General features: G+C 54.6%; 5 protein-coding genes across 5 annotated transcripts; 4 read left to right on the plus strand and 1 right to left on the minus strand.

The window, feature by feature from the left end:
• DL89DRAFT_118958 (uncharacterized protein) lies at positions 1-953 on the plus strand. Its single transcript, XM_040883176.1, has one exon. It carries the CDS (start codon positions 189-191, stop codon positions 786-788), a length of 600 nt encoding a protein of 199 aa, XP_040739572.1. The 5' UTR covers positions 1-188; the 3' UTR covers positions 789-953.
• An 18243-nt stretch (positions 954-19196) lies between these two features.
• On the plus strand, positions 19197-21936 carry DL89DRAFT_271176 (oligopeptide transporter 1). Its single transcript, XM_040888871.1, has 3 exons — positions 19197-19323; positions 19345-20531; positions 20594-21936. Exons 1-3 carry the CDS (start codon positions 19299-19301, stop codon positions 21530-21532), a joined length of 2151 nt encoding a protein of 716 aa, XP_040739573.1. The 5' UTR covers positions 19197-19298; the 3' UTR covers positions 21533-21936.
• Positions 21937-22188: 252 nt separating this feature from the next.
• Positions 22189-23639, plus strand: DL89DRAFT_119007 (uncharacterized protein). Its single transcript, XM_040883177.1, has one exon. The coding sequence runs from the start codon at positions 22291-22293 to the stop codon at positions 23575-23577; it is 1287 nt and encodes a 428-aa protein (XP_040739574.1). The 5' UTR covers positions 22189-22290; the 3' UTR covers positions 23578-23639.
• Positions 23451-24035, minus strand: DL89DRAFT_271177 (uncharacterized protein). Its single transcript, XM_040888872.1, has one exon. It carries the CDS (start codon positions 24008-24010, stop codon positions 23699-23701), a length of 312 nt encoding a protein of 103 aa, XP_040739575.1. The 5' UTR covers positions 24011-24035; the 3' UTR covers positions 23451-23698.
• A 42-nt stretch (positions 24036-24077) lies between these two features.
• Positions 24078-24622, plus strand: DL89DRAFT_271178 (uncharacterized protein). Its single transcript, XM_040888873.1, has one exon. It carries the CDS (start codon positions 24337-24339, stop codon positions 24547-24549), a length of 213 nt encoding a protein of 70 aa, XP_040739576.1. The 5' UTR covers positions 24078-24336; the 3' UTR covers positions 24550-24622.
• Positions 24623-26037: the final 1415 nt, after the last annotated feature.

Genomic DNA, 26037 nt, shown 5'->3' on the forward strand with positions numbered 1-26037 from the left:
CCCGCCAGCAGCTCGTCCCACGAGCCCGAGTCGCACGAGCCCGAGTCGCACGAGTCAGGCAAGGGCGAGGGCATGCGTGAGGATGTCGCGCGTGTTGCCCAGGCCCATTCTACCAGCTCGGCCAAGCGGATATTGGTGATGTCGCTGTGGGTGGCAACCGCCGGGTGGCCACTGATTTCGATCCATTGATGGCTACAGCTTCTGCCGAGTCGACTGCCTCCGCCCAGCTGCCCAAGTCATCGGCCAGCCTAGCCACCACCGCAACTGCCTCTGCCGAGTCATCGGCCAGCCTGGCCACCACTGCGACAGCCTCTGTCGAGTCAGCGGCAGACAGCACCAGCGCATCGGCGCAGGGGACCAAACGCCGCAAGATGCACGTGGTGCGTGTCTATCAGGTGAAGAAGAAGAGCGCTGGGTCCTCGTCGGTCTCTGCTGAGACGAGCAAGGCCGAAATGCGCAAGCGTGATGAGGGCATGGACAAGGCCGACTTCACCATCACCATGCCAAACCGGTCTGCAGCAGCCCTGGGCGCCGACGAGTACCAGCCAACAAACGGAGTTCACCAGAAGGTGCGTGCGGCTGAGGACTCGGAGTCTGATGAAGAGGAGGGTGCGAGGAGGACGTTAGATCGACCGAGAGGCCCGATGTCGATATTGGAAGGCACCGAGTCCAAGAACGAGATCGCGGAGACTATGTCTGCAATCAGGTCGATTCTCTCGCTGATCTCCATGCAGACCTCCACTGCTGCTCCACAGACCTCCACGACAGTCCCGCAGGCTGCTCTTTGAACGCTCAGTCGTCATCGATGACTATTGTTGCTGATGACCTGAGCTCGGCCTCTCTTGAGTCCACCTCGGTCGTTTCTGCTGAGTCCACCTCGGCTATTTCTGCTGAGTCCACCTCGGCTGCCTCTGTTCAGTCCTCTTCGGCTGCCTCTGCTGAGTCTTCCTCGGCAGTCTCTGTTGAATCCACCTCTGCAGTCTCTGCCGAGTCTTCATCAGCCGTGTCTGCTGAGCTCTCTACCGCTAGCGTGCAGCCTTCGTCTGCCAGTGACGAGACATCAACCCAGTTGATTGAGATCGAGGAGTTCAGCGACGGCTTCAGCGACGGCTTCACCGATGGCGCCAGCGATGAGGAAATTGTCAAGGAGGAGCGTGACGAGAAGGGCGAAGAGGAAGATGAGGAGAAGGACGAGGAGAAAGAGAAGGACGAGGAAAGGACGAGGAGAAGGAGAAGGAGAAGGACTCAGACAAGGAGTCCGACAACGACTCCGACAAGGATTCTGACAAGGATTCTGATAAGGATTCTGACTCAGAGGACGAAGACAGTGCGAGCAAGAAGGAGAGCAAGGAGGACGATTCGGCTCCGACAGCGACTCTGGACACTGACGACAAGGTCTCCAAGAAATCACAAGACAGCGATGATGAGTCCACGGCCGTGCATGGCGACAATGACGACGCTGAGCGGGTCGAGCACAAGGACGACGATGACTCGCACGTCATGCGTGCAGTCCAGCGCCTGGCAGCTGCCGGCCTCAAGCAGGCCGAGCGCGCAGTCAAGGAGCTCGAGCTTGATATGGCTACCGATAGCCTGGCTGCCGAGATCTTCACCATCCCGGGCGTCCACGTCGTCACTCGCACCATGGACGATCTTGATGAAGAGGAGATCATGGGCTTCTCCACCACATCGATTCTCGGCGCCCAGCAGGACCTCACCCTGGCTCCCACCCATGCTCCGCTGTCGTCTCGTGTCTCCATAACCGCCAATAAGCGCGGCTTGGTCCTAGAGGCTGACATGGCCAGCGGCAAGGTGCGCGAGGAGGCCGACAAGGACGAGGACGCTGATGATGACAAGGATGCCGACGATGATAAGGACAATGACAATGACAAGGCCGATGGCAAAGAGAAGGAGGACGACGACGATGATGACAAGGATGAGGAAGATGACAGCGACAACAGCGATGAGGGCGACAAGGAGAGCGATGCCCCCGACACCTCCTCCCAGCCAGCCTTGCCCAAGGCCAGCGCCGACGACCGTGATGAGGCGGACTCGTCAAAGAGCAACGACTCTGACGACGAGGACGAGAAGAGCCCGGCCAGCTCCAAGGGCAGCAAGTCCCCCGAGGGCGACTCCGACTCGGACGACGAGGAGGCTGACGGCGATATTCAGTCCGACGCTCCCTCAGGTGCCATCGGCAGCAGGGCGAACAAGAAGTCCATGAGCATCGATGACGAGGCTGCCGAGTCCGAGGCTGCCAAGAGGGCCGAAGCCGAGGCTGCTGCCGAGTCCAGCCAGCAGGCTGTCGAGGTTATTATCACCCAGATCGAGACTGTCACCGAGGTCAATGCATCGGCTATGTGGAGCGACAGCGACTTTGAGCGCAATGCTGCTACTGATGCGTTTTCCGACGACTTCAGCGATGTCGGCAACCTTGGTGAATCGGATGGCGCTGTGGCTTCCGACGATGCCGTGGCCGATGCTACACACACTGCTGCGTCCATCGAGTCTGCCAGTCCGACCGTTGACCTCAACTCCGACGCCGAGGGCATGGATCTTGTGACCCAGCTTGTCCATGAGGCTTCTGATGCCAAGTCTGACGTAAACGAGGCCCCGAGTATCGTTGTCCTGGCATCCATTGACGAGGAGTATGAGGAGGAGTTCTTCAGCGATGCCAGTGTGCGTACCCCGTCATCGCAGCACTCGGCTGAAAGTGATGCGACCGAGTTTGATGTCCCGCATGTCATGCGGAACTCGGCCGAGAAGATCAGGGGAATTGACAAGGATGCCGCGCCCGAGAAGGACGAGAGCGGTATCCGGGGTATCGAGCCGATTCCCGATGTCAGTGCCATCAAGGAGAATCAGAACCGCGCCATGAACATTGGTTTGGGAAACCTCCACCGCCATGTTTAAGCGCATCTTCTGCCAATCTCTAACCAACCACCACCCCTGACTTTGCTCTTGACGACCAAGCCAAACCTGTGCATTACCTTTCTTTTGCAAGCCCCTTTCCAACCACACCCCTCACCACTGCATTACGACCTTCCCCTTTTTGCACCACTCCCTCAAGTTCCCGCTTACCAACCTTTGCCCTGTGCTGCACGGGCGTCTTTGCTGCATCTGCATCTGCATTCTGTTTGACACTCTCAAACCAGGGTGTTGCTCATTGTCAAGCATGTCCAATAACGACCACTTCATTTCATATTGACAAACTCCCATTTCTGGTCCAGAAATGCTTTCTTTTTCATTTACTTCTTTTCTGCTATCATACGAATAACAAGGCATATAATATTACTGTGGACTATCTTTATCTTTACCTATATATAAGATTATATAGTCCAAAAAGTGTCCGACCGTCCGCTAGAACCTTTTTATTAGTTAAAAGATAAAACTCTTTTAACCTCAAAACGAGTTTGGGCGACTTGCTCCGTAAACTCCTTTTTGATCCTGTGCAGCATCTGACCTCATCGGTGAAACCAGGGTGACAAGCTGGTATTGTAGTAGTCCCAGGTCTCCACTAGATATCTCCATTGGTTCAGCGCAAGAGCTGCTCTCATTGTCGGTCGGCCTGATAACTTCCATGGCATCATCATGGTGGTCATCACCGGCTGCGCAACGCTCTTAGGATATTTATTTATGAGCATCTATTGAATATGGCCATATAGCTCTTCTAGCGGTCATGCAATATTTGTACACCTTCACAGAAGCTCCGCCAGGCAGTTGCCTCTAGGCACCCTAATCTCAGTGTGCTCACCCACCGATGCTTGCAATCTACAACAAGCTGGCACCAGTCCTCAATGCCTATGATGCCAAGTACAGATTTGCCAAAGACAGCCGATACTATGATGCCAAGGTAAATCCACTTCAGCATCTGCGTGCATACATTCACCTATGCCAGCTTATCGAGAATGAGCAGCTTGGCAAGTCTCCCCCCCCCCAATGCTTGACTCTGCGGACATCATGGATCCCAGGCCATGTGCGCTTAGACAAGCAAATAATCAAGCAGGTGTTTATTTCGAAAACACATGAGCAGGTTACCAAGATCAACGCAGCAAAGAAGGCAGCAACAGAGGCAAGGAAAGCGGCAGAAAGTGGTGAAAATTGGCCAAGAACGCTGCACACGAAGCAGCGAAGATGCCATCAGATGAAACGGAGGCCACTGCAGCAACTGCAGCACTAGCGGCTGATTCACTTGCTGCTGCATCGGCGGCAGCAGATATTCTGGCATGTTCCCAACCCGCGGCCCTACCAGAGATCGAAGAACCCAACTGTGAAGTGCCATGGCCTTCTCCGCTGTACAAGCGAGTCATGTAAGCGGGCCATGGCACAATACAGGCGAGCCTATTCGTCTCGGCTCTTGAACCGCGACCTCGCAGCAGTTCTGAACTTCAGACTCGTTTTCCAGTCACTCTATGATTCAGGCAATATTCCTGAACGGTTCTGTCGTTCTACAGCCATTGCTGCCAATGCTTCCGGTACCACATCTGAAACAAAGAACCTGCGCAAGAGGTGTGCAGTAGCAGCAGGCGATTCTGCTGCCAGTAGCAGCAAACCAGCACTGAAGCGCCTGCGCTGAGCAGGCCAGCAAGATTGGAGATGTCCATGATCGACATTGCACCAACAACCATCTGACACGTTCAAATGATCGGCTCGCCGTGATGCTCTTATCAACGTGTCAACCCATGCTGACTAGCAGCCGAGCTCGCATCGCGAGCAGAGTATTTCTAGTAGTACATGTGTGGCTACGTGCCAGGACTTCAGATGTCATATACCGGTGGCATGTTGTAGCCAATAATCTTGTTGCTACGCTTGCCCGGTATCCGTCCGCCGCCATTTTCAATCTGCGCATGCGGGATAGCGAGTGACCCAGTGATAATTGCAATAATTGCATAGAGGACCTTCATTGTCATTGAGAGGAAAAGATATTCTGAACAACGTGTGCTATGGACTCTACTCCCTTAGCTGTTCCTTATATCTGCCTAGGCAAAGGTGGTCAGACGCCAGAGGTTGGGGGAGGAGGAACTGGGACTAGATAGGCACAATTGAATTGCACCTGGAATGCCTCAATTGAATAGGGATTTTCAACAAAAATTAATACACACAATAGAACCCGCTTCATCGGGGGGTTCGAAAATGTACAATTTATAGGCAATTGCGTCCCTAATTGCACGAATAGGACAGATTCACGGGGGCATTCTCGCTTGTTGGGAAAGCAAATTCGCGCCAACCGACGCTGCGGACCAAACAGAGGAGGGGTGCTGGTCATTGTCACGCTCTGGTATTATGCATACACGCATGGCCAAGCCGCCTAATCCCCACAGATCCCAGGTCTGCTCGTCACCAACCTCTTTGAATTTGATGTCCACATAACAGTAGTGATATGCAGACTAACATAGCATTTCTGCAGCTTGATGGCAATGGTCCGTGTGCTGAGCGGAGTTTTTGCAGCATGCACTAGTTCCGTGGACAGTACGATGCACTGGATTTCAGTCAATCTAGATTTAAGCTTGGGGTGCTTTTCAGCTTACCGAACTTGGACTATGAGCCACTGTGTGAGTGCTAGCTTCTCGGCATTCGCGATAGACCGTGGTCTATTGTGGATCCCACCATGGTTGCCCAGGTCACTGCAATGTGACTATCTTCAGGGCTGCATACCAGGGTACGACCGAAGGCCGATGCAGCCACAGAGGTCCCGTGGCAGTGAAAAGCGGGTACTTTGGACACAGTTGAGGAGGCATATAGTATGATTCCAAGAATCCCCATGTGCCATGCTTATTGCTAGAATGGGCCATCCACATAAAATAGGAGGATAATAGCTTGTAAGATGGTGTGAAATGTGTCTTTTTGCGCAATAACGTGTATAAGGACATTTACCATTGATGCATAGGGCAATTCAGCAGACGTGGCACAGTGGCACAATGTGCGAATGCACAATGTATCTGGATCCCGCTGTTCCGCGGACTTTGCGTTGGCGTATTCACCATCGCTATGGCGGCAGTAGCCCAGTCATGGCTGGCCATACGTCCTTAAGATAAAGCGCTGTAGCCTTATTGACCTAATTGTAACATCGCCAAAAGGCTATTCTGCTAACATATTCAAAGTACGTGCGGCAGGGATGTACTATATTTAAGGATACCCTTTCAATACACCTGGGATTGACGACAAGTATAAAACACCAGTGGCCTGGTCAGGGCGTCCATCCAATTATCGATTCAACACCAACTTCCTCTTGCAATCCCTACCTCTCCGACACCATCAATACAATGAAGTATTACATTCCTCTCCTTGCCTGTGCCGCCATTAGCGCTGCTGCACCAGCTCCTCAGATTGAAAATGGCGGAGACTGGCTGAAACGCTCGCCTGAGAAGCGCCAGATTGAAAACAGTGGTGACTGGTTGAAGCGCCAGATCGAGAACGCTAACTGGGAATGGCTAAAGCGCCAGATCGAGAACAGTGGCGATTGGCTGAAGCGTAATAGCCCTGTTCACCAGGAAAAGTAGGCTGGCTCTACTACTCCAAACTTTCTGATAGCTGCTGGTCTGGAGCAACCATATCCCTAATCAAAACTCAACATTCCTTTAGTGTGGCCATACCATTTTTAAGCGAATAAATATGTTACTTGTAATCGAATAGTAAAAGTTCAGCATGTACCCTGGCACATCCCATGCATGCACATCTATGTTGGTCAGTTCCCAAAATTCCTACTCTTGGATGGATATTGCAACACACCTTTCCTGCTTCCAGCGATATAGTCTGGAAGCTGTGTTGTAAACATGTTCGAGAAGGATCGGCGCCGATTGAGATTCCATGGTTCCTTCCAGATAGCCCCAGAGCCGATTCCTGTCAGACACAGGAACTTTGCAGGTCTGTGCTACATAATGCCACTAAGTAATTCGTGGGAAGATGTGCCCACAAACTGTGGGCTGAACCAGCAACTGGTTCCAAGCAGGATCCCAGTGTCACCTTTGCTTGCCAGCAAGGTCTTGGGAGCAGAGTGCTGCACACAGTCAGTTCAATGTGGGTCCTCTGCAATTCATTGCACAAATTGCCGAAATCTACATACATGGCGAAGCATTTGACATAAACCAGCATGGCAGCATAGGTGAGACACGGAGCCTGAGCCGATTTATACTCAAACCCACTTTATCCTTGCATATTCCCCATTTTACAGCAGGCGGCTATACAAACACTGCGGCACTTGAAGATTGGTTTGGTGCCCAGCGTTTGTAGAATGCCATGGCTTCTTGCAAATCTCTCGAACTTTCTGCCCACTTAGGCGCCCATGGTCACATAAATGTATGTCAAGTATGGACTCGCAGGCCGGTGCAGCCAGGTGATCTTGCTGCATTACTAAGCAGGTGGATCGCACATGGCTGAAGCTGGTAATTGGCACAGGCCTGGGAGCCGTTTGTGTACTGTTATTGTCAACGTTTGCTGTGCCCGCCAATAGGATATGCAATGCTGGTGAGCGGATGAGATGCTTGTGGGCAATCGAAAAATGATACTCCTACCGATCCGGTGGCAAGGCTTCAAAGACCATTCCTGCTCGTTGTTCCAATGCAGATGCTGCCGAGTGCTGTTTATGTGTGGGGAATCACTTCACCAATCCTGGAGTTGGCAGCAGGTATAAAACCCAAAGGAGAGTGGCCAGGCTGCCAGCTGTTCCTCTCATTCTACCGCAACCACTTCTCTCCTGCTTTTTGCTAACACGTCAGTAATGAAGTATTCCATTCCTCTGCTTGCCCTCATTGCACTTTGCGCTGCTGCTCCTGCCCCACAGGTTATCAACAATGTCGACAAGCTGAAGCGCGATAGTAACGACAACAACCCTTGGGACAGGCATCAGCTTAATGGTGGCAACTTGTTGGCGCACGATGTCAATAACAATAATCCTTGGGACAGGCGCTAGGTTGGATGCAGGGACACCCATGTTGGTGCGCGGGGCTCCTGTTCGCCAGAACTAGCACGGGTCCGGCTTTCGGCATACATAATAGCAGCCGGCTAAGAAGAATGCGCCCCTAGTGGCCATTTTATACCTGGATACATGGGTGCTAATCTGCATATGCCGCGATTCTTATATCCAAGGCCATTGCTCAATAGCCTCCTGCTACGTCCTCTTCCAACATCCTTTCGTATCTTCTCCAGCCAACTAGGCAACAGAAGCTTTTCGTAAATAAACAATTATTTCATTTGCAAGCGAAACAAGTTTACTGAAGGTACTCCTTGTTCATCTCACGACCGATCAGCATCCGGCGGATCTCGCTAGTTCCAGCACCAATCTCATACAGCTTGGCGTCGCGCAGAATGCGGCCAGTCGGGTAGTCATTAATGTAGCCGTTTCCACCAAGGCACTGGATGGCATCCAGAGCTACCTCGGTAGCACGCTCGGCGCTGTACAGAATGACGCCCGCGCAGTCCTTGTTGCTGGACTTGCCGCTATCACAAGCACGTGCAACCGCATAGACGTACGAGCGCGAGGCATTCAGCTTCGTGTACATGTCGGCCAATTTGCCTTGCATGAGCTCGAAGGTTCCAATGGGCTTGCCAAACTGGTGGCGCTCATGGACGTACTGGGCAGTAACATCAAGCGCGTTCTGCATAAGGCCGAGAGGACCACCAGACAGGACAAGGCGCTCGTAGTCGAGGCCAGACATGAGGACATAGACGCCGCGGTCAACCTCGCCAAGGACGTTCTCGGCAGGCACCTCGCAGTCCTCGAAGACGAGCTCGCAGGTGTTCGAGCCACGCATGCCCAGCTTGTCGAGCTTCTGGTGGGTGCTGAATCCCTTGAAGCCCTTCTCGACAATGAACGCGGTGATCTTGCCCTTCTCCATGTCGGTCTTGGCGTAGACAACCAGGGTGTCGGCGTCCGGACCGTTGGTGATCCACATCTTGTTGCCGTTGAGGATGTATCTGTCGCCCTTCTTGTCGGCGCGCAGCTTCATCGACACGACATCGGAGCCGGATCCCGGCTCAGACATGGCAAGGGCGCCGATGTGGTCGCCAGAGATCAGCTTGGGGAGGTACTTTTGGCGCTGTGCTTCAGTGCCGTTGCGGTAGATCTGGTTGACACACAGGTTCGAGTGCGCGCCGTAGCTGAGAGCGACGGAGCCCGAGGCCCGCGAGATTTCCTCCATGGCGACGGTGTGCATGAGGTAGCCCATGTTGACGCCGCCGTACTCCTCGGGGATGGTCATGCCCAGGAGTCCCATGTCGCCAAACTTCTTCCACATGTCCATGGGGAAGGCGTTGTCCTTGTCGATTTGCTGGGCGCGCTCGGCGAGCTCGCGCTGCGCAAATCCGTGCACAGCCTCGCGGAACTCCTCCTGCTCCTCGGACAGACCGGCGATGGCAGCGTTGTAGGTGCTGAGACGAGACGCTTGCGAGACCGACCCCTAGGGAGCTGTGTGGTTTAGGCGACGCCTGGCTGGAGGGCATTTCCGTGCAGTAGTGGAATTTCACAAAAGACAACTTACCAGAGCGCGCACACTGCTGGTGCTCGGGCGGGCAAACTTGGCGAAGGCGTGGCGAAGCATGGTTGTATTGTGGATAACTGATGGAGGAAAAGGAAGGGGGTGAGAAACAGGCATCGCCCAGCCGTGCACGAGACCTGGGGAATTTATACCTGGGCGGAGGACGCGCATGCAAATCGGCTTTCTCACGGTTGTCTTATCTCGTGAGCCAGCCTCAGGCGAAGAACAGGTCGGCTTGAGCGCTCCTTGACGAGTTCTCCAGGCGCTTGGTCTCTGTGTCAAACTGCCTCCACGCCTTGCCGGCGCCGAGCTTCATGCGGGTAATAAGGTTAACTGCGCACCCCCTCGTCAGATTAGCGCTCATCGGCTCCTTGGTGCTCATTTCGCCACCGTCACCGTCGTTGATCTTTAGCTTCTCGCCCAACACTCTCGTCACATCCTCGACGCTGGTCTGCTGCAGCCTCCCGGGTCCTGGCTTGTATCCCTCGGCCGAACGCTTGACGGCTGCCGGCACCCGGACACCCATGCGCTCGAGCATATTTACCTGGTTGATGGTCGGCGGCTTGTTGCGCCAGAGCGCGCTCCATCTCACGATGCCCAGCTCGTAGTGCCTCAGGTTCATGGTCAGATACGTGTCTACACCACGGATTGCGTACTCGAGCGTATCAGCCTTCATCTTGATGGCGGTTTCGGGCGTATAAAACTCCTTCCCGCCCCTGCCGCCAGTCTTGATGGTCGCGCGGGTTGACGCACTCCAGAGCTTGCTGTTCTCGGGCTTGAACACGAAAAAGAGTCTTCCCGAAACCGACAGCACATAGCGGTTCTTTGAGAGGCTGACCCAGGCGTTCAAGCTCATCGTGCGCAGGCGGATGTCGCCGCATGAGATTGCGTCGAGGTTGGAGCTGTGCCGAGCACTACTGGACGTCGGGTCAATGGCATTCAGGTCAAAGAAATGCAGGGGGTTGAGATGCAGGTGTGCCTGGAAGCCAAGCTTCTTCAGTGACTCGATCGATTCAAGTGGCAGCTTCTCAATTTCCTCCTTCAGATGCTCACAAGTGATGTCGCCGATTGCCTCCTGGAGGATCTTGTCGTTCTCCTCGCGCAGCTTCTTCTCCTTCTGCTGTTTTAGCAGCTCCTGCATATCATCTGTATTGTCTATGTCGAGTCCGTCGAGAGTCATGTGTGGATCAAGGCCCAGGAGACTGGGTACGGTGACCACCGAGGTCTTGTTAGAGAACACGTCGACGAAATCGACAATCAGGCAGTCCTTCTTTCCGTCAAACCTGCGCACCCCGCGACCGATCATCTGCTGGAACATGACGAGGCTGCGTGTGGGACGCGACATAAAGACGCAGTCGATGTTTGGGATGTCTGTGCCCTCAGTCAGGATTCCGCAGTTGACCAGTACCGGAACCCGGCGTGCCCTGAAATCGTCCAAGATGCGCTGGCGCTCAGCCGGTGGTGTCGTGCCCAAGACCGCCTCTGCATTGACCCCGTAGCTTACAAACAGGTCCTTCAGCGCGTTTACATGCTTGACATCGACGCCAAATACTAGCACTGATTTCCGGCCCTGTGCAATATCGTGGTAGGCGCTGATGATGGCCTTGTTGCGGTCGAGTTCGTTGACGGTCTCAGAGAGTGAGCTGACGGAGAAATCGCCCATGTAACTGCGCACCTTGTCCAGGCTGACCTGTGTCTTGATGGTGACCACCTTCATGGGGCAGAGCCACTGTTCGCTGATCATCTCAAAGAACGACTTTTGGTAGACAATCTCATCAAACACATGATTCAAGCTGAGTCCGTCATGTCTGCGCAGCGTCGCCGAGCACCCCCATACAACCAGGTCCTGGTTCCCCTTTAGTGTGATCTCTACATCTGTCTGCTCGCTGGCATCTTTGCTCGATTCAACGACGCCCACTCCAACAAAGTAGTCGATGATCCGCCGGTATGTCATGGCCGCAGCATGATGTGCCTCGTCAATGATGATGCACTTGAATCTCTTTGGGTCAAACCGCTCGATGCGACTGCTGTTGGCCCTGCCCAGCGTCGGGACGCTCGCAACAATGACATCGGCTGCCGGATTCGCCACGCGCTTGCCCTGGTCAATTTCGACTATGAGGTCGGGCGATGCTTTCCGAATCTGGTTTGCTGCTTGCTCCAGCAGCTCCTCGCGGTGGGCCAGCACCAATGTCTTAGTTGCAATGCTGGTTGGCGGCTTGATTCTTTTTATCAGGTTTGAGAACACGACTGTTTTGCCGCTGCCGACTGGGAGCGACACTGCCTGGCGCTTGACTCCCTCGTCGATGCGCTTGAGGCAGGCGTCGATGCATTCCTTCTGGTATTCTCTGAGTATGTGCATTGCTTGCTGGAAAGGGGCCACCCTCATCAATGGGAATATACACGGGCAGCAGTAGAAGGGGGAAAGCGCCATGACGATGGGTTTGGCGCCTGACATCCCGCCTACTTGTACTTGGATTGGTGAGCCAGTTGTTTGTGGGGCGGATAGATTGCACCTGCGGGAGACCCAAATCTATATGCACATTCACAAAGCGCCATATACCTGTCGCAGCTAGCCCCGTCAATGGCCTTCGCCTGCCTGCACACAAAAGCAGAGGGCCGGTAGGGAGATTCGTTATCGTCAACACTGGCCCCCGAAACGAAAGCTTGTGAAAATCTCCTGCGATCGGGTATAGTACGCCGAGCGGAGCTCAGTTCTCTTCTACGGCTCTGAAAAAAAAAAAAAGAAAAACTAACGAGACTTTTCCCTTTGTGGCTGAACAATGCCCCCTTCCTCCTCAATAAAGAGCGCCATTTTGTCGCCTGCACCTGTTGTCGCCTGCATTTCCCCCTTCTTACCCGTGGTTTATTCTTTTTGTTTCGGCATCAGCTCTCGCACTCATACTTTGCCTTTTTGAGTTGGCTGAAGGAACTCGCGAGGGAACGAGGGTAACACGATGCCATACAGAAAATCTACGATTGTCCAGCTTACTCCTCCGGGCTCAGTGCCCCGAGCCCAACGGCAGCAGCAGCAGCCAGGGCAGCAGCGCACCTGGCGCAACATGGGCGGCGGTGCCCTGTCGCTGGCTACGCCTGCTACTGCCACAAGCCAAAAACGTTACACAGCGCAGAGCGCCCAGCCAACCGAAGCCCGCAGGGTCAAGTTTCGGCGGCCACGCTCCCGGCAGTACAGCAGCGGCAGCCACCGGGCGCGCGGCCGCTCTATCTTGCAGCGAGAGCAGGGTGGCGACACAGAGACGGCGGCCAATGGGATCGTCCAGATTCCAGGAACCTGCAGTGCCCAGCCCTCGTTCTACAACCCTCCCCCATCGCAGCCAGGGCTGCCGGCCGTTCCTGCCTCCTTCAGCTCTTCCCCCTTTTCTCAACCACAGCGAAATTCAGCGCTAATTGAAGGTCCCGACGACATGCACAGCGAACCAGAACCGAGTAGCCACCGTCGGAGCAGCAGCATTCAGCTGCTTGGCCCGCCGCGTCACGTAGTGCTGCGCATGTCGATGAACGAAAAGCTAGCAGTGCCCAGTGCGGCTCCGGTGCCGCGGGTGCCTGGGAAACCGGCTCCGATCGGCGTATACGAGCCGGTGGAGAAGGATATTTTGGCCGAGCACCCTGAGAAGTTCACCAGCGATGGGCTGCGCCGCAAGGAGCGCATGTACCGGCTATACGACCACGGCAACTGGCACTTGTTCCGCGGCAGGGTTATTACCGGCAGCCGCCCGTTGCCATTCATTTCTGCCATCTGCATGATCGTTACCCCCATGGTACTATTCTCGATATTTGTGTGCCCGTACCTTTGGACAGACCTGCACAAGGCACCAGTGATAGTTTTTGTATATCTGGCCGCTCTGACGCTGACGTCAATGATGAAGGCGTCGTTCAGCGACCCGGGCATCATTCCGCGCAATCTGGATGCGATCACCGCACCCGACAACTACGCTATCGACGTTGGCGACCACGCCCAGCAGCACCAGCAGCACCAGCAGTCGTGGTCAGTCCTTGGGGGCGAGTCGCACCGTGCTACATCCAGCACTACAACCGACCGCATAGGCCACCACCACCCCTATGCCAGCCCGCAGCCACTGCAGTATTACGAGAAGCTTCCGCCTCCCTGGGTTCATATTGGCCACGCTGGACGAAGAGATGGCCCGCTCAGCGTGTACGATCCCAAGGTACCGGAGCGCCCCGCGTCTGATCCGTACCTGATGTTTCCACCGACAACAAAACTCGTAGCAGTCAACAACGTCGCTGTGCGGCTCAAGTACTGCGAGACATGCAAGATTTATCGCCCGCCGCGGGCTTCGCACTGCAAGTACTGCGACAACTGCGTCGAGAACGAGGACCACCACTGCATCTGGCTGAACAACTGCGTTGGCCGCCGCAACTACCGCTACTTTTATGGATTTGTGGGTGCACTGACCTTTCTGTGCCTCTACATTGTCGCCTTCTGTCTCGTGCGCCTGATCCTGCCGCTGCACCACGAGCCCGGCCTGTCGTTCCGCCAGTCAGTCAAGCGCCACCCGGTCGTGCTGGCTGTCCTTATTTTTGCCTTCTGGAACGTGTGGCTCGTTGGCGGCCTGTTTGGGTACCACACCATCCTGATTAGCCGCAACATGACCACGCACGAGGTCCTGGGTGCCAAGCACTCGGGCGCATATCGGACCCCGGCAGGAGCGACTGGCAAACGGCACCTGCTGTTCCCCAAGATTGTTAGCCCGTACTCGCGCGGCTCCTGCGCCAGCAACTGGGCTGCAGCTCTCTGCAATCCTGCTGTGCCTGCCAATGTCAAGTGGCGCACTCGCGTGGATCCAGAGGGGATCGAAGAGCTACTGCCTCGCCACAGCCAACCTTGACACCCCCATCCATCCATCCATCCATTGATCCATTCACATTTCGTATTATCACACTAATCCCTATTTCTACTCGCCATATGTAATATATTTTTCGATATCACCATGCGCTATTAATATCCTGCACGCTACCAGCACACAGCTTATGTAACTACCCTCCAGCTCCGTTTCGGGGCACGGCAAAATGGTCCTCCCCTGTCTAATAGGATTCTCAGGAGGCGATCACATTTGCACGAACTCCGCCCGATGCACAGGCACATGAATTGCAACTGAGAAACGTACACGTATCGATAGATCACCCTTCGGTATATCCTGCCCGACGACACGTCATTTAGCGAATGCTTGGCAAAAGTCCGTGTGAATTACCACCAGCACACTTGCACAAACCACCTCCACCGTATAAAATCCGTCTAATTTCCTGCAGCTTTCATTCATTTCATACCAAGCTCCATACTTTGTATTTTATTTGCAACTTCCTTGCCCATGGACACTGCTGTTGACATCATCAAACACGTCATTGCCGAGGCCAATGCCGACCTACGCGAAATCTCGCTGTCTATTCACGCAAACCCGGAGCTTAGCTTCAAGGAATTCCACGCCCACAAGCTCCTGACAGAGTTCCTCGAGAATCGCGGTTACACCGTCGAGCGCACCGTGGCCGGCCTCGAGACAGCCTTTGTAGCCACATATGTCTCGCCAGCTGGTCCTGACGGCCTGCATCTCGGATTCTGCTCCGAATACGACGCGCTTCCCGAGATCGGCCATGCCTGTGGCCACAACCTGATTGCCATCTCTGGCGTCGCCAGCTTCATGGCACTCACTGCAGCTATCGACGAACTGAAAATCCCAGGCACTGTGAAGCTGTTTGGCACGCCAGCTGAGGAAGGCGGAGGCGGCAAGATCTTTATGCGCAAGGCGGGCGTCTTTGACAGCACGGATGCCTTGCTGATGCTGCACCCGGGCGGTGGGTTCGACATGGGCGGGTATTCAGGCGCCTGGCACTCACATGCAATTCAGTCGCTCAATATCGAGTACTTTGGCAAGTCGTCGCACTCGGCTCTCGCGCCCTGGATGGGAGTCAATGCTGGCAGCGCAGCTGTCATTGCCATGAACGCACTTGGCGTAATGCGCGAGCAACTGCACCCGACGTGGCGCGTCCATGCAATCATCGAGAGCGGAGGAAAGGCGAATAATGTCGTCCCAGACTATGCCAAAATCTCATGTGGATTCAGGGCCTTCACTGGCGCCGAACTGGAGACATTGCGGGGTATGATGCTCAAGGTGTTTGAGGCTGGTGCCATCGCCACCGGATGCACACACAAGATTACGATGGACCACGAGTTACTCGACAACATCGACAATCCTGTGCTAGGAGGCTACTACGAGGAACTGATGCAGGCCAAGTACAAGGTGCCGCCGTTCCACGAAGATGTCGGTGGATCCACTGACTTTGGCAATCTGTCGCACGATTTCATTTCGTTGCACGGAATCTTTCCGCTAGTTGGTGTCAAGGCACCGCCGCATAGTGCACCGTTTGCAGATGCAACCAAGACCGAGAGCGCTCATGAGAACGCGCTGTTTGCTGCCGAAACCAATGCCCGTACAGCCCTTCGATGCTTGCTCGATCCCGAGTTCTGGGCTGCTGCCCAAAAGAGCTTCAAGGAGCGCAAGCCGCCTGGTTCACCCACCGTGTAAAGACCGATTATATACGTTTGGTAATACATTGAGAAAACCTATGGAACGTCTATGCACTGAACAGGCTTGTGTCAATCTTGTAGCCGAGCTTGCGCTCGATCATTTTCTGCACGTTTTCATCCAGCAGGCTCTCAGAATCCAACCGTCGACTATTGCCAGTTATCAAGGACCAAATCCAAGAAGCCCCTTCATACAGCGCCATGCTCGTGCTGGCCACAGTAACAGCAATATTGAATGTTAAATAGCTCCACTCGGCAACAATCAGGCCCAGGAATCGACTCAGCAGCATCTCTCGGCTCGACACAACGCCGCGCACCCGGTCAAATCTCCGGTTAGGTGACAGCGCATCGTCGACCAGCATCTGGTGCAGCCCATAGGCCGCGTAATGGCCAAGGATCTTTATCCGGTTCACTGGGATCCCCATGCTGCGGTTGCTGGCCCGGACGATATTCATGTTGCGCGAAACAAACACCAGCTCCTGTGGCAGCTTCCGAGTGCCCTTGAGCGCGGCTATGGCGCGCCTCTTAAACTCCATCTGCTCCTTGTACGCATCCTTCGTGCTGTGTGAGCCATCATCACCATTTTGCTCTGCCTGCTGCTGGAGCTTGTGCATGTGTGGGTGACCGGTTAGTGTAGGCGGACGCAATGAGATCATCGTCGAAAACATGTCTGTATCACCAAAGCCCCAATGGCGCACGATATTGCGCATACTGGCGTTGTCACCGATCATTGCCGCGCGCCAAAACTCTGCATACTGCTTGCGGAACTGTCGCGACTCGCGAATGTACAGTCCGTGGTCAAGCAAAACAAGCTGCGGGCGCGATTTGTACTGAGGGTGTTGGCGGACCAGGATGTTGCCCGGATGAGGATCGCCGTGTACATTGCCTGAGACAAAGATCTGGAATGCAAACACAGATACTACCAGGTTCATAATATCCTTCTCAGACCATCCTTGGCTGGTAAGCCTCTTTGGCTCCACCATGCTTGTACCATCAATCCACTCTGTAGTGAGGACCTCTCGCCGCGTCTCCTCCCAGTGCACCTTTGGAATGTACACTGAAGACCGCAACCACCGATCAGCCAGCTTGTTGAGGTCATCCTGAGCCCGGTCGGCATTGTGACCCTCGCGCTCAAAGTCTGTCTCCTCGCGCAACCGTTGCTCCACCTCAGACACCGACCACATCATCGGGATACCAAATGCTTTCTCGATCACCAGCGCGCATGTGCGGAAGGCAAACAAGTCCCACGCGATCTGGTGCTTGATCTCGGGCTTCTGAACCTTTACCGCGACCAGCTGCGTCGGATCCCGGCGAAGTCTTGCCGTGTGCACCTGTGCTACAGACGCCGATGCCACGGCTTCCTGCGAGAAGTCAACAAACAGATCATCCAGGGTGCTGCCAGGAAAGTTGCGCTCAATCACGGGCGCAATCTCTGCCACAGGTACAAACGGAGCATTGTCGTAGAGGACACTGAGCTCGCGACCATACGCGGGTGGCAGCAGTGGACCCTGGAGCGCAATCGATTGCCCAAATTTGATAAACATTCCGCCGTTCTCTTGGCAGCAGCGCAGAAGCCGCTTTGCCCCACGCTCATGGATCATGTTCAGGTGCTCCACCCCACGCTCTGTTCTAAAGTTCAGCTTGTAGTCTATGCAAATGACTGCAATATCTTTGAATGTCCGCGCAGTCCGAGCCAGCGCCGATGCCTGAAAATGCTTATCGTATGCATATACGCCGGCCGCACCAGACACAGCCAATGCCGTCCGGCTGAGCCAGCGATATCGCCACAGCCTATGGCCGATTCTGCCTAGAGTCATTGCTGGGGTAATTGAGGTAGTGTTTTGCAATTTAGCAAATGGAAAAGAAGCAAGAAGACCAACAGCCAACACCAGCATCTGCGCGTAAGCAGACACCTCGATAATCAACCTGATTCCTGATCGGTGCTCTGATTAAGACGCGCTTCTAACAGCAGCATTGTACCAGAACAGCTTGCAAGATGCCGATCGCGGAGATGGTGAATCCAGAAACAAGGCGCGGCAGAGACATCTGCGCTTGGTTTATTAATAGACTGTGCCTATCGCCATCCTGTGTCCAGAGCAAGAAATAACATCCTTTGACCAGCTGGGTCTCAGGGCCTCAGTTTGGCTAACATCTTACAATAATTGACCGTGGGATCCCAAATAGCACACGGCGAAAGTTCGAACGAAAAGATCCCAGTCAGGTTCGAAAACACTGTTGGCAAGAACACTCGGGGACCATGCTGACAACATTGCGTTGCATCTACAAGCGCGCTGGTGGGTTTTGGCCGGTTCGCGCAGCTTGGATGTCCACGGGTTTCAATCAATTTTATGATAATCCCACCACGAACATACGAAAGAGAACGGGGATTGTTGCTTTGAATGAGCTGGAAAGAGCCGTTTGGGGATGCACCGAATATTCGGTTGAACCTGAGCAAACGAAATGTGACCCGCACCATCTGAGCGGAGCACTCCAATAAGAACGAAAATAACCAGCATAGAAGGAAAGAAGGTCATGTTGGAACAGTAGATCGCCGACTTGGTTGCTCTACGGAGAGCTTCGGCGCAGGAAAAAGTGGAGAGGTGCCCTCTGATCACCATAGATGTCGGCGAGTTGGGGGTGGGATATTGCGATTGTAGAGCAGCAGATGCTGCTGCTATTCGCGACTACACGCCAGGTTGCCAGTTGGCAAACGGCTGTTTGCTGCAAAGGCATAATTCCCACAGAGAAAGTGTGTCTTCGACCGGCGAACTTTCCGGTTAGACAGTTCCTGTGGAACATTTACACATGTACTCTGGTTTGGATTTTCATAGACAAATACAGCAATGCCATTTATAATTCCCAGCTGGCATATGATACCCATTTCTTCCCCAGGATGCCCTCCCCACTTCTCGCCAGAATATGCCCGTGCAGCAGGTTGCCGTTTTTGTTTACCCAGGGCCATCTGCTGCAAACACGCCGATAGCGCCCTACATCTGCAGTTTCTGCCACCCATTATTGATTCGCACCTCGAGCAATCGCTCTCACCATCGGCCAAACGGGGAAGAACACACCACCGTCGACACGTTTGCCAGAAAAGCCTGAGAGTAGAGCGGCATATATAGAGGACAGCCGCTCCCTGCTCACCCAGTTCATTCAGTCGCATATCCTAGCACGAATACTCTCTTCAATAATCATTCTGCTATTTTGCTCATTTTACCCTTGCTATATTCCCTACTCTAGAATAATTCAACTATTGTGTACACGACCTGACCATGGCGACCCAAGTCGAAAGCCAGGGTGTGCACTACCCCGGCTCAGGAGTTCACGATGAGCTCCAGCACGAGGAATTCAAGGCTGGTGTCGAGAAGAACGGCCAGTACAATGAGGAGGAGGAGGAGGAGGATTCCCCCTTTGAGATGGTCCGCGTTGCTGTCTCCAACAAGGACGACCCCGACCTGCCCTGCCTGACTTTCCGCTCATGGATTCTCGGTATCATCTTTGCAGCTGCCCTTGCCTTTGTCAACCAGTTCTTCTTCTTCCGCGAAAACCCCATCACTCTGGGCGGCTATGTCGTGCAGCTGCTGTCGTTCCCGCTGGGTTTTGCCATGTCCAAGGTGCTACCGACGCGCAAGTTCCGCACATTCGGCTTCGAGTGGACCATGAACCCGGGCAAGTTCAACATCAAGGAGCATGTGCTCATCTCCATCTTTGCCGGCACGTCGGTGGGCGTTGCCTACGCCATCGATGTCGTGACCATCAAGAAGATGTGGTACAAGTCCGACATGGGCTTCGGTCCCAGTGTGCTGTTCCTGCTGTCGTCGCAGGTCATGGGCTACTCGTTTGCCGGTCTGTCGCGCGAGTTCCTGGTCTACCCCTCCGCTATGATCTGGCCGGCCACGCTGGTGTCGGTGACCCTGTTCCGTACCTTCCACGAGCACTCGGTCTGGAACGGCTGGTCGCGCACACGCATGTTCTGGGTCTGCTTCGCTGCCAGCTTTGCGTGGTACTGGGTCCCCGCCACCATCTTCCCGACGCTGTCGATGATTGCAATTCTGTGCTTTGCTGCCCCCAACAACGTCATTGCGCAGCAGATTGGTGACGCGCCCCACGGTCTGGGCATCCTCAACCTCACGCTGGACTGGAGCTACATCTCGTCGGGTTTCACGGGCTCGCCCATTGCCATCCCGTGGGTCATGGCTGCCAACGTGTTTGCCGGCTTTGTCATCATCATGTGGATCATCACCCCGATTGGCTACTACACCAACACCTGGGGCCACGGCATCTACCCGATCTACACCGCGTCGCTGTACCTGCCGGACGGCGGCCGGTACAACATCAGCAAGGTCATGACACCTGACCAGAACTTGGACCCTGTCAAGTACGAGGAGTACGGCCACCTGCGCATGTCGTTCCACTTTGGTCTGACCTACGGCATTGGCTTCGCCGGCCTGATGACTGTGCTGTCATACATTGCTCTGCACCACGGCAAGGATATTGTGCAGCGCGTGCGCCAGTCGCGCTCGATGGACGACGACATCCACGCCAAGCTGATGCGCCGCTACCCGAGGTCCCGCAGTGGTGGTACCTGGTCACCTTTGCCATCACCTTCGCCATGTCGATCATTGTGTGTGAGGTGTGGAACCTCATGAACTGGTACTGGGTCATTCTCAGTGTCGTGCTGCCCTTCATCTTCACCATCCCGATTGGCATCATCCAGGCGCTCAGCAACCAGCAGCCGGGCCTCAACATCATCACCGAGTTCATCATCGGCTACGGCCGGGTTGGCGACCCCATCGCCAACGTCACCTTCAAGGTGTACGGCTACATCACCATGGCCCAGGCGCTGCTGCTCGTCTCGGACCAGAAGCTCGGCCACTACATGAAGATCCCGCCTCGCACGCTGTTCATTGCCCAGCTGGTGGGCACCATCATCTGCGCCTTTGTGCAGCTGGGTGTCGCGTACTGGCTCATGAACACGGTCAAGGACATGTGCACACCCGAGGGCCGCCCGTGGACCTGTATCCAGGCCAACACCTTCTACTCGGCGTCGGTCATCTGGGGTCTGGTTGGCCCGGGCCGCATGTTCGGCAGCGACAGCCCCTACCACGTCGGCCTCTACCTGTTCATTGTCGGCGTGTTCCTGCCTGTGCCGTTCTGGTACCTGCAGAAGCGCTACCCGAACAGCCTGTGGAAGCACGTCCACATCCCGCTGCTGTTCTCGGCCTCGGGTTACATGCCGCCGGCGCCGTCGCACATCTACGTCAACTGGTTCATTGCCTGCACTATCTTCAACTACTTCATCCACAAGTACCGCAACCAGTGGTGGCAGCGCTATGCGTTCTCGCTGTCGGCCGGCCTTGACTGCGGTCTCGCGATCTCGGGTATCGTTATCTTCTTTGCGTTCCAGAACGTGGTGGTTCCGACCTGGTGGGGCAACCCCGAGTCTGGCACGCACTGCCCGCTGGCGAACACTGGATTCAAGCCTCTTCCAGAGCCCATCGCTTAGTGTTATTTCAGTCCACTCATTCGAAGAATATGCTCACACAGTGTCCAGTCAGAATCTGAGGTTGCATTGCCCGCTAGCCCAAGCCTAACCCCGTGCAGGCAGCGTGGGTCGCAGCAATGGCAAGCTATGAGCAGCATGTGCAATATATATTGGCCAGTCGCTCACAGGCTGGGTCAGTCTGTGGGGTATGGCATTGACGCTGGCGTTGGCGTTGGCGTGCGGAGGGCTGTGTGCTGGCCATCTCTCCCACAGAGCACAGCCGCTGTGTGAAATGGACAAGGGTTCAGGGGCTCAAGGGCAGTGCGATCCGCATATGTTCTAGGCGGAAGCATCCCAGCTGGTCGGCTGCATGGCAGACAAAGCGTCCGCCTGCATATGCCGCTCCTGGATCAGGTGGCCATGGGAGTGGGCATGAAGGCAGGTTGTCCCAGCAATGCTGTGTGTGCCAGCCAGGATGGCCGGATGGCCCCCGCCGTGCCAGCGATGATAGCGCCGGAGCGTACTTTTGGTTGAGGAAAGGAGCGATTTGCCTCAACCAAATCCCAGCCGCATGCATACCCCTCACACCTGCCCAAGAAAGGCAATGCCACTCGCCGGCACGCTTTAAAGGCAGGGGTCGATCTCTCGGAGAGATGAGAGCGAAAATATCGCATTCCCTCCTCTGCTCTCCTTGGCCACCATCCCTTTCCCTCCCGCTACTTTGCTCTCATTGCATTCGCAACATTCACAGTCTGTGGGAAATTCCTCACATACAAGCCATGAAACCGACATCCATCTCTATTGTCTTGGACACAGACACAGTCAGCCTGTTCGGCGAGCGCACACAGGCTGCCGGCCACATCCTGACTGGCAAGGTTGTTGCCAGGTTCCGCACCACAACCAAGGTGCGCTCGCTGGACGTCTCGTTCACTGGCGAGCAGGCCATCAGCTTCACACCACGCCCTGCCAGCGCCAGTGCCCGGGGCCGGCAATCACCAGTGACTGCAAACAGGCGTCTGGCAGACATCTCGCAGCAGCTGGTAATACCGGGTGCCGACAAATCCACAGCTACATTTAGCGCTGGCATGCACGAGCTGAGATTCGAGCTGGTGCTGCCAGGCGACCTGCCGCCGACGGCCAACCTCCTGTTTGGCAGCATTTCGTACACTGTGCGTGCCAAGCTAACGCTGACAGGTCTGCGGTCAAACTGCAGTGCACAGACACCGGTAGTGGTGGTGCGGAACCCCGGCGAAGGCAGCGAGTGGGCAGACGCAAGCGCCGATGCTCTGAGCACCAGCGCTGAATGGGAGGACAAGGTCAAGGTAACGCTGGCCCGCGACTCTCACATCGTGGCAGACAGCGCGCTGGCCCAGTTCACATGCATTGTCGAGCCTGGCATCAAGGGGTTGCGTCTAATGGCACTCGATCTAGTGCTCAAGGAGGTGCAGACGGTGTTCCGCGATGCCGGCCATGTGCCGGTCCACAGAGAGACGCAGGTGATTGCACGCAAGCGCATTGCCTTTGGCAGACAGGGCTCCGCAGCCGACAGCCGGGAAGAGCACCGGGTGGCGCTAAATATGCCGGCTGCCTACGAAGATGTGCAGTTCGAGCTCCAGTCCGACAGCGTCACCGTGCGGCATCAGGTGGTGCTGACAGCGCTGGTCAAGGCACCCGAAGGCGCTATTGTCGAGATGACCATCCCCGCCTATGTCTCGGTGCTGCCAAATGCCGGCGCCAACGGCACCATTGACCTGCCCCTGTACGAGAGCTCGGGCTCTGACCGGCTGATCCAGACATCCCAGTCTGTCATTTTACCAGGCGCTCTGTCTGACTACGGCGCCCAGTCTGTCATTTTACCAGGTGCTCTGTCTGACTACGGCGCCCAGTCTGCTGGTGCTGACAGCGCCGTTGCAGTGGCTCGTGACCTGCCCCCATACTCGCTGCCTGTGTGCCCGTCGTGCGGCAAAGAGGACGTGTCTGTGCTGCAGTGCCACACGGCGGCTGCGGTTAGAATCAGCCGGATGCCCCCCAATGCCGAGATCGAGGACCTGTGTGCTGAACTATGAAAACTAGAGCGTGGGTTGGGCTGTATTTATAACAAAACATCATAAAGACTGGTATCCGAAGGGTGTATTACCGAAGAGTGAGGCAGGGTGTCAGGTAGTGACTGTCAAGGTAGTTGGCTGCTTACAGCTGTCGCTTGAGCCATCCCCAGCCGGCGTTCTCGATCTGGCGCTTCAGCCGATGCTCGCTGACGCTCTCAGCCTGGCGCCTGCCATAGGCAACCGGGGCATTGCCGTGCTTGAGCCATTCCCAGCTGCCATTCTCGATCTGGCGCTTGAGCCATTGCTCGCTGGCGTTCTCGACCTGGCGCGTCAGCCATTCCAACCCAGCATTTTCGATCTGCCGACGCTCAATAGCAGCCACACTATCAGACTGAGGGGCGGGTACTGCCATGGCGACAGCAGAAAGGAGAAAAGCAGGCGCAAAGAGCTTCATGGTTGATGAGTGGGTTGCTTGGGGCGCTGATGGTCAGGAGGGTAATAGGGGGTTTGGAGGGTAGGAGGCAGAGGGAAACAGTGGTATCTGGGGAGGATGGTTTCGCTAGTGTCAGGACTGGCAGTGATGTGTTCTGCTTGAAATCTGCGGACAGACCATGCTCATTTATACTCGTGTATGACAGTACCGCCAAAGTCGCTAGGAAAGCGAGCAACAGATGTTGCTTGCCGAAGGCATCCACAATTGCACAAGCGACATCTTGAGCGGTGAACACATGCACAGCTAGTTCTTTTGCTGGTTATTGTCCTAAACATCCGACCCAAGGCATGGTGTGGTGTCACTTGGTACATGATCGCCCAGACCTAAATTCCAGAAGGTGGGTCGAAGTCGTGGCGCATTGGCTACAAGACCTTCACGCAGTCTGTGTGCGTGGGCTAGTACATTCTCTATTGCTTGCGTTTTCAGCTACGCTGGTGTCTGGTCGAGCACATTCTCCGCGAACCAAACTGGCCAAGATACTGGCTGCTGAAATGGACTAATAGACGGAATGTCACTGGGATGGTATGATTTTCGCTCAGCTCAAAACACAAGCAATTGTACAAGCGCCTGAAACAACAGCCACAGAAAACCAGCTTTTTTCTAGCTCACAGCATCCCAACAGTATAATTTTTGTAGGGACACTAACATAACCTTCATCTACTAGCCATAAAAATATAACTTCAACCTCAATAGCTTCTTGCACAGAGTGACTACAGCTAAAAGTGATACTTGTTGGAAACCGAATCATAGTTTGTTTTGGCTGTAGGATCCACATATACATGTGGCTCTTGTTCAGGCGTGAATGACAGTACCTCTTTAGGTTGAAAGAGTGAACAAATATCTAGCCACTACTGGTAGAATGTGCTTGCTGGTAGCAACATATTTATTCTGGCTGAGACGATACTGAAAAATACTGTTTACGACAATACTACACGCACGAAGTCTGGTTGAAGAACGAGAACTCCCCCCCCCCATCCTGACCAAACCCAAACGATGTGACGAGTGCTGCATTAACTCCTAGTGTCTGAATTGACCTGGAAATGTAATGCAACAGATGTTAGAAGGGAAGTAGCGGATCTGAGAGAAATATTGAAATATTGTTATGAGTGAGGAAAAACTGAAAAGACGGGCGCCGAGTTAATGTGCAGGCTTTTATGCCGGGAATCTGTGCAATGACCACAGATTCCATTGATGGTGAACTGGGGCTTATGTCATAGCACTAGCGCTATGACGTAAAGAGGAGGCTGTTAGATGGGTGCAGATGTGGTGAAGTCAGAGTGATTAAAGAATCGCATGGTGAGTGGTACCACAGGCTTCAACGGGATCATATGTATATGCACCATATCTACTCACTTACAAGCCCTTAATATTGTTACGAATATTGTGTTTGGAGATTATTTATGCGTTCCATGTGAGTGTGTACTTTATAAAATTTCTCTGCCCACGATGTGAGTCTAGCTGCTAGCCAGCATGGTTTGACATGCCGATAAAAGCATTTCAGTAAACCGGTCATTTGAACGTGTCGGATGATTGCTAGTGAAATGATGATCTCGGACGTCTCATGTCTTGATGACCTGCTCAGCGCAAGCGTTTTCGCGCTGGTTCGTTGCTGCTGGCAGCCGAATCGCCTGTAGCTGTAGTACACCTTTTGTGCGGCCTCCTTATTGCTGGAGTAGCGCCAGAAGCATTGGTAGCAATGGCCCTGGAACGGCGGAACCGTTCAGGAACATGCCGGGATGTCTGCAGCAACTTTTCGCAGCAGAACGGGCACATCGACGATGTCCGGAATTCGTCGATCAGATAGACTTCAAAGCCATGGTGCTTGAACTTGTCGTGCCATCCCTTGCCACGAATCGGCGCATGGTGTCGGGCCATCCGCGCACTCCAATTGCCTATGATCAGCACTGGATCTGGACTGAACTCGCTCCAGAGTTTCGCGGCAAGCCAAGACAAATAGCGCTTTGAGGTAGGGTTCTGAACTCGGTTCT

Source organism: Linderina pennispora (assembly GCF_002104995.1).
Source record: "Linderina pennispora strain ATCC 12442 chromosome Unknown DL89scaffold_38, whole genome shotgun sequence".
Lineage (NCBI taxonomy): Eukaryota > Fungi > Kickxellomycota > Kickxellomycetes > Kickxellales > Kickxellaceae > Linderina > Linderina pennispora.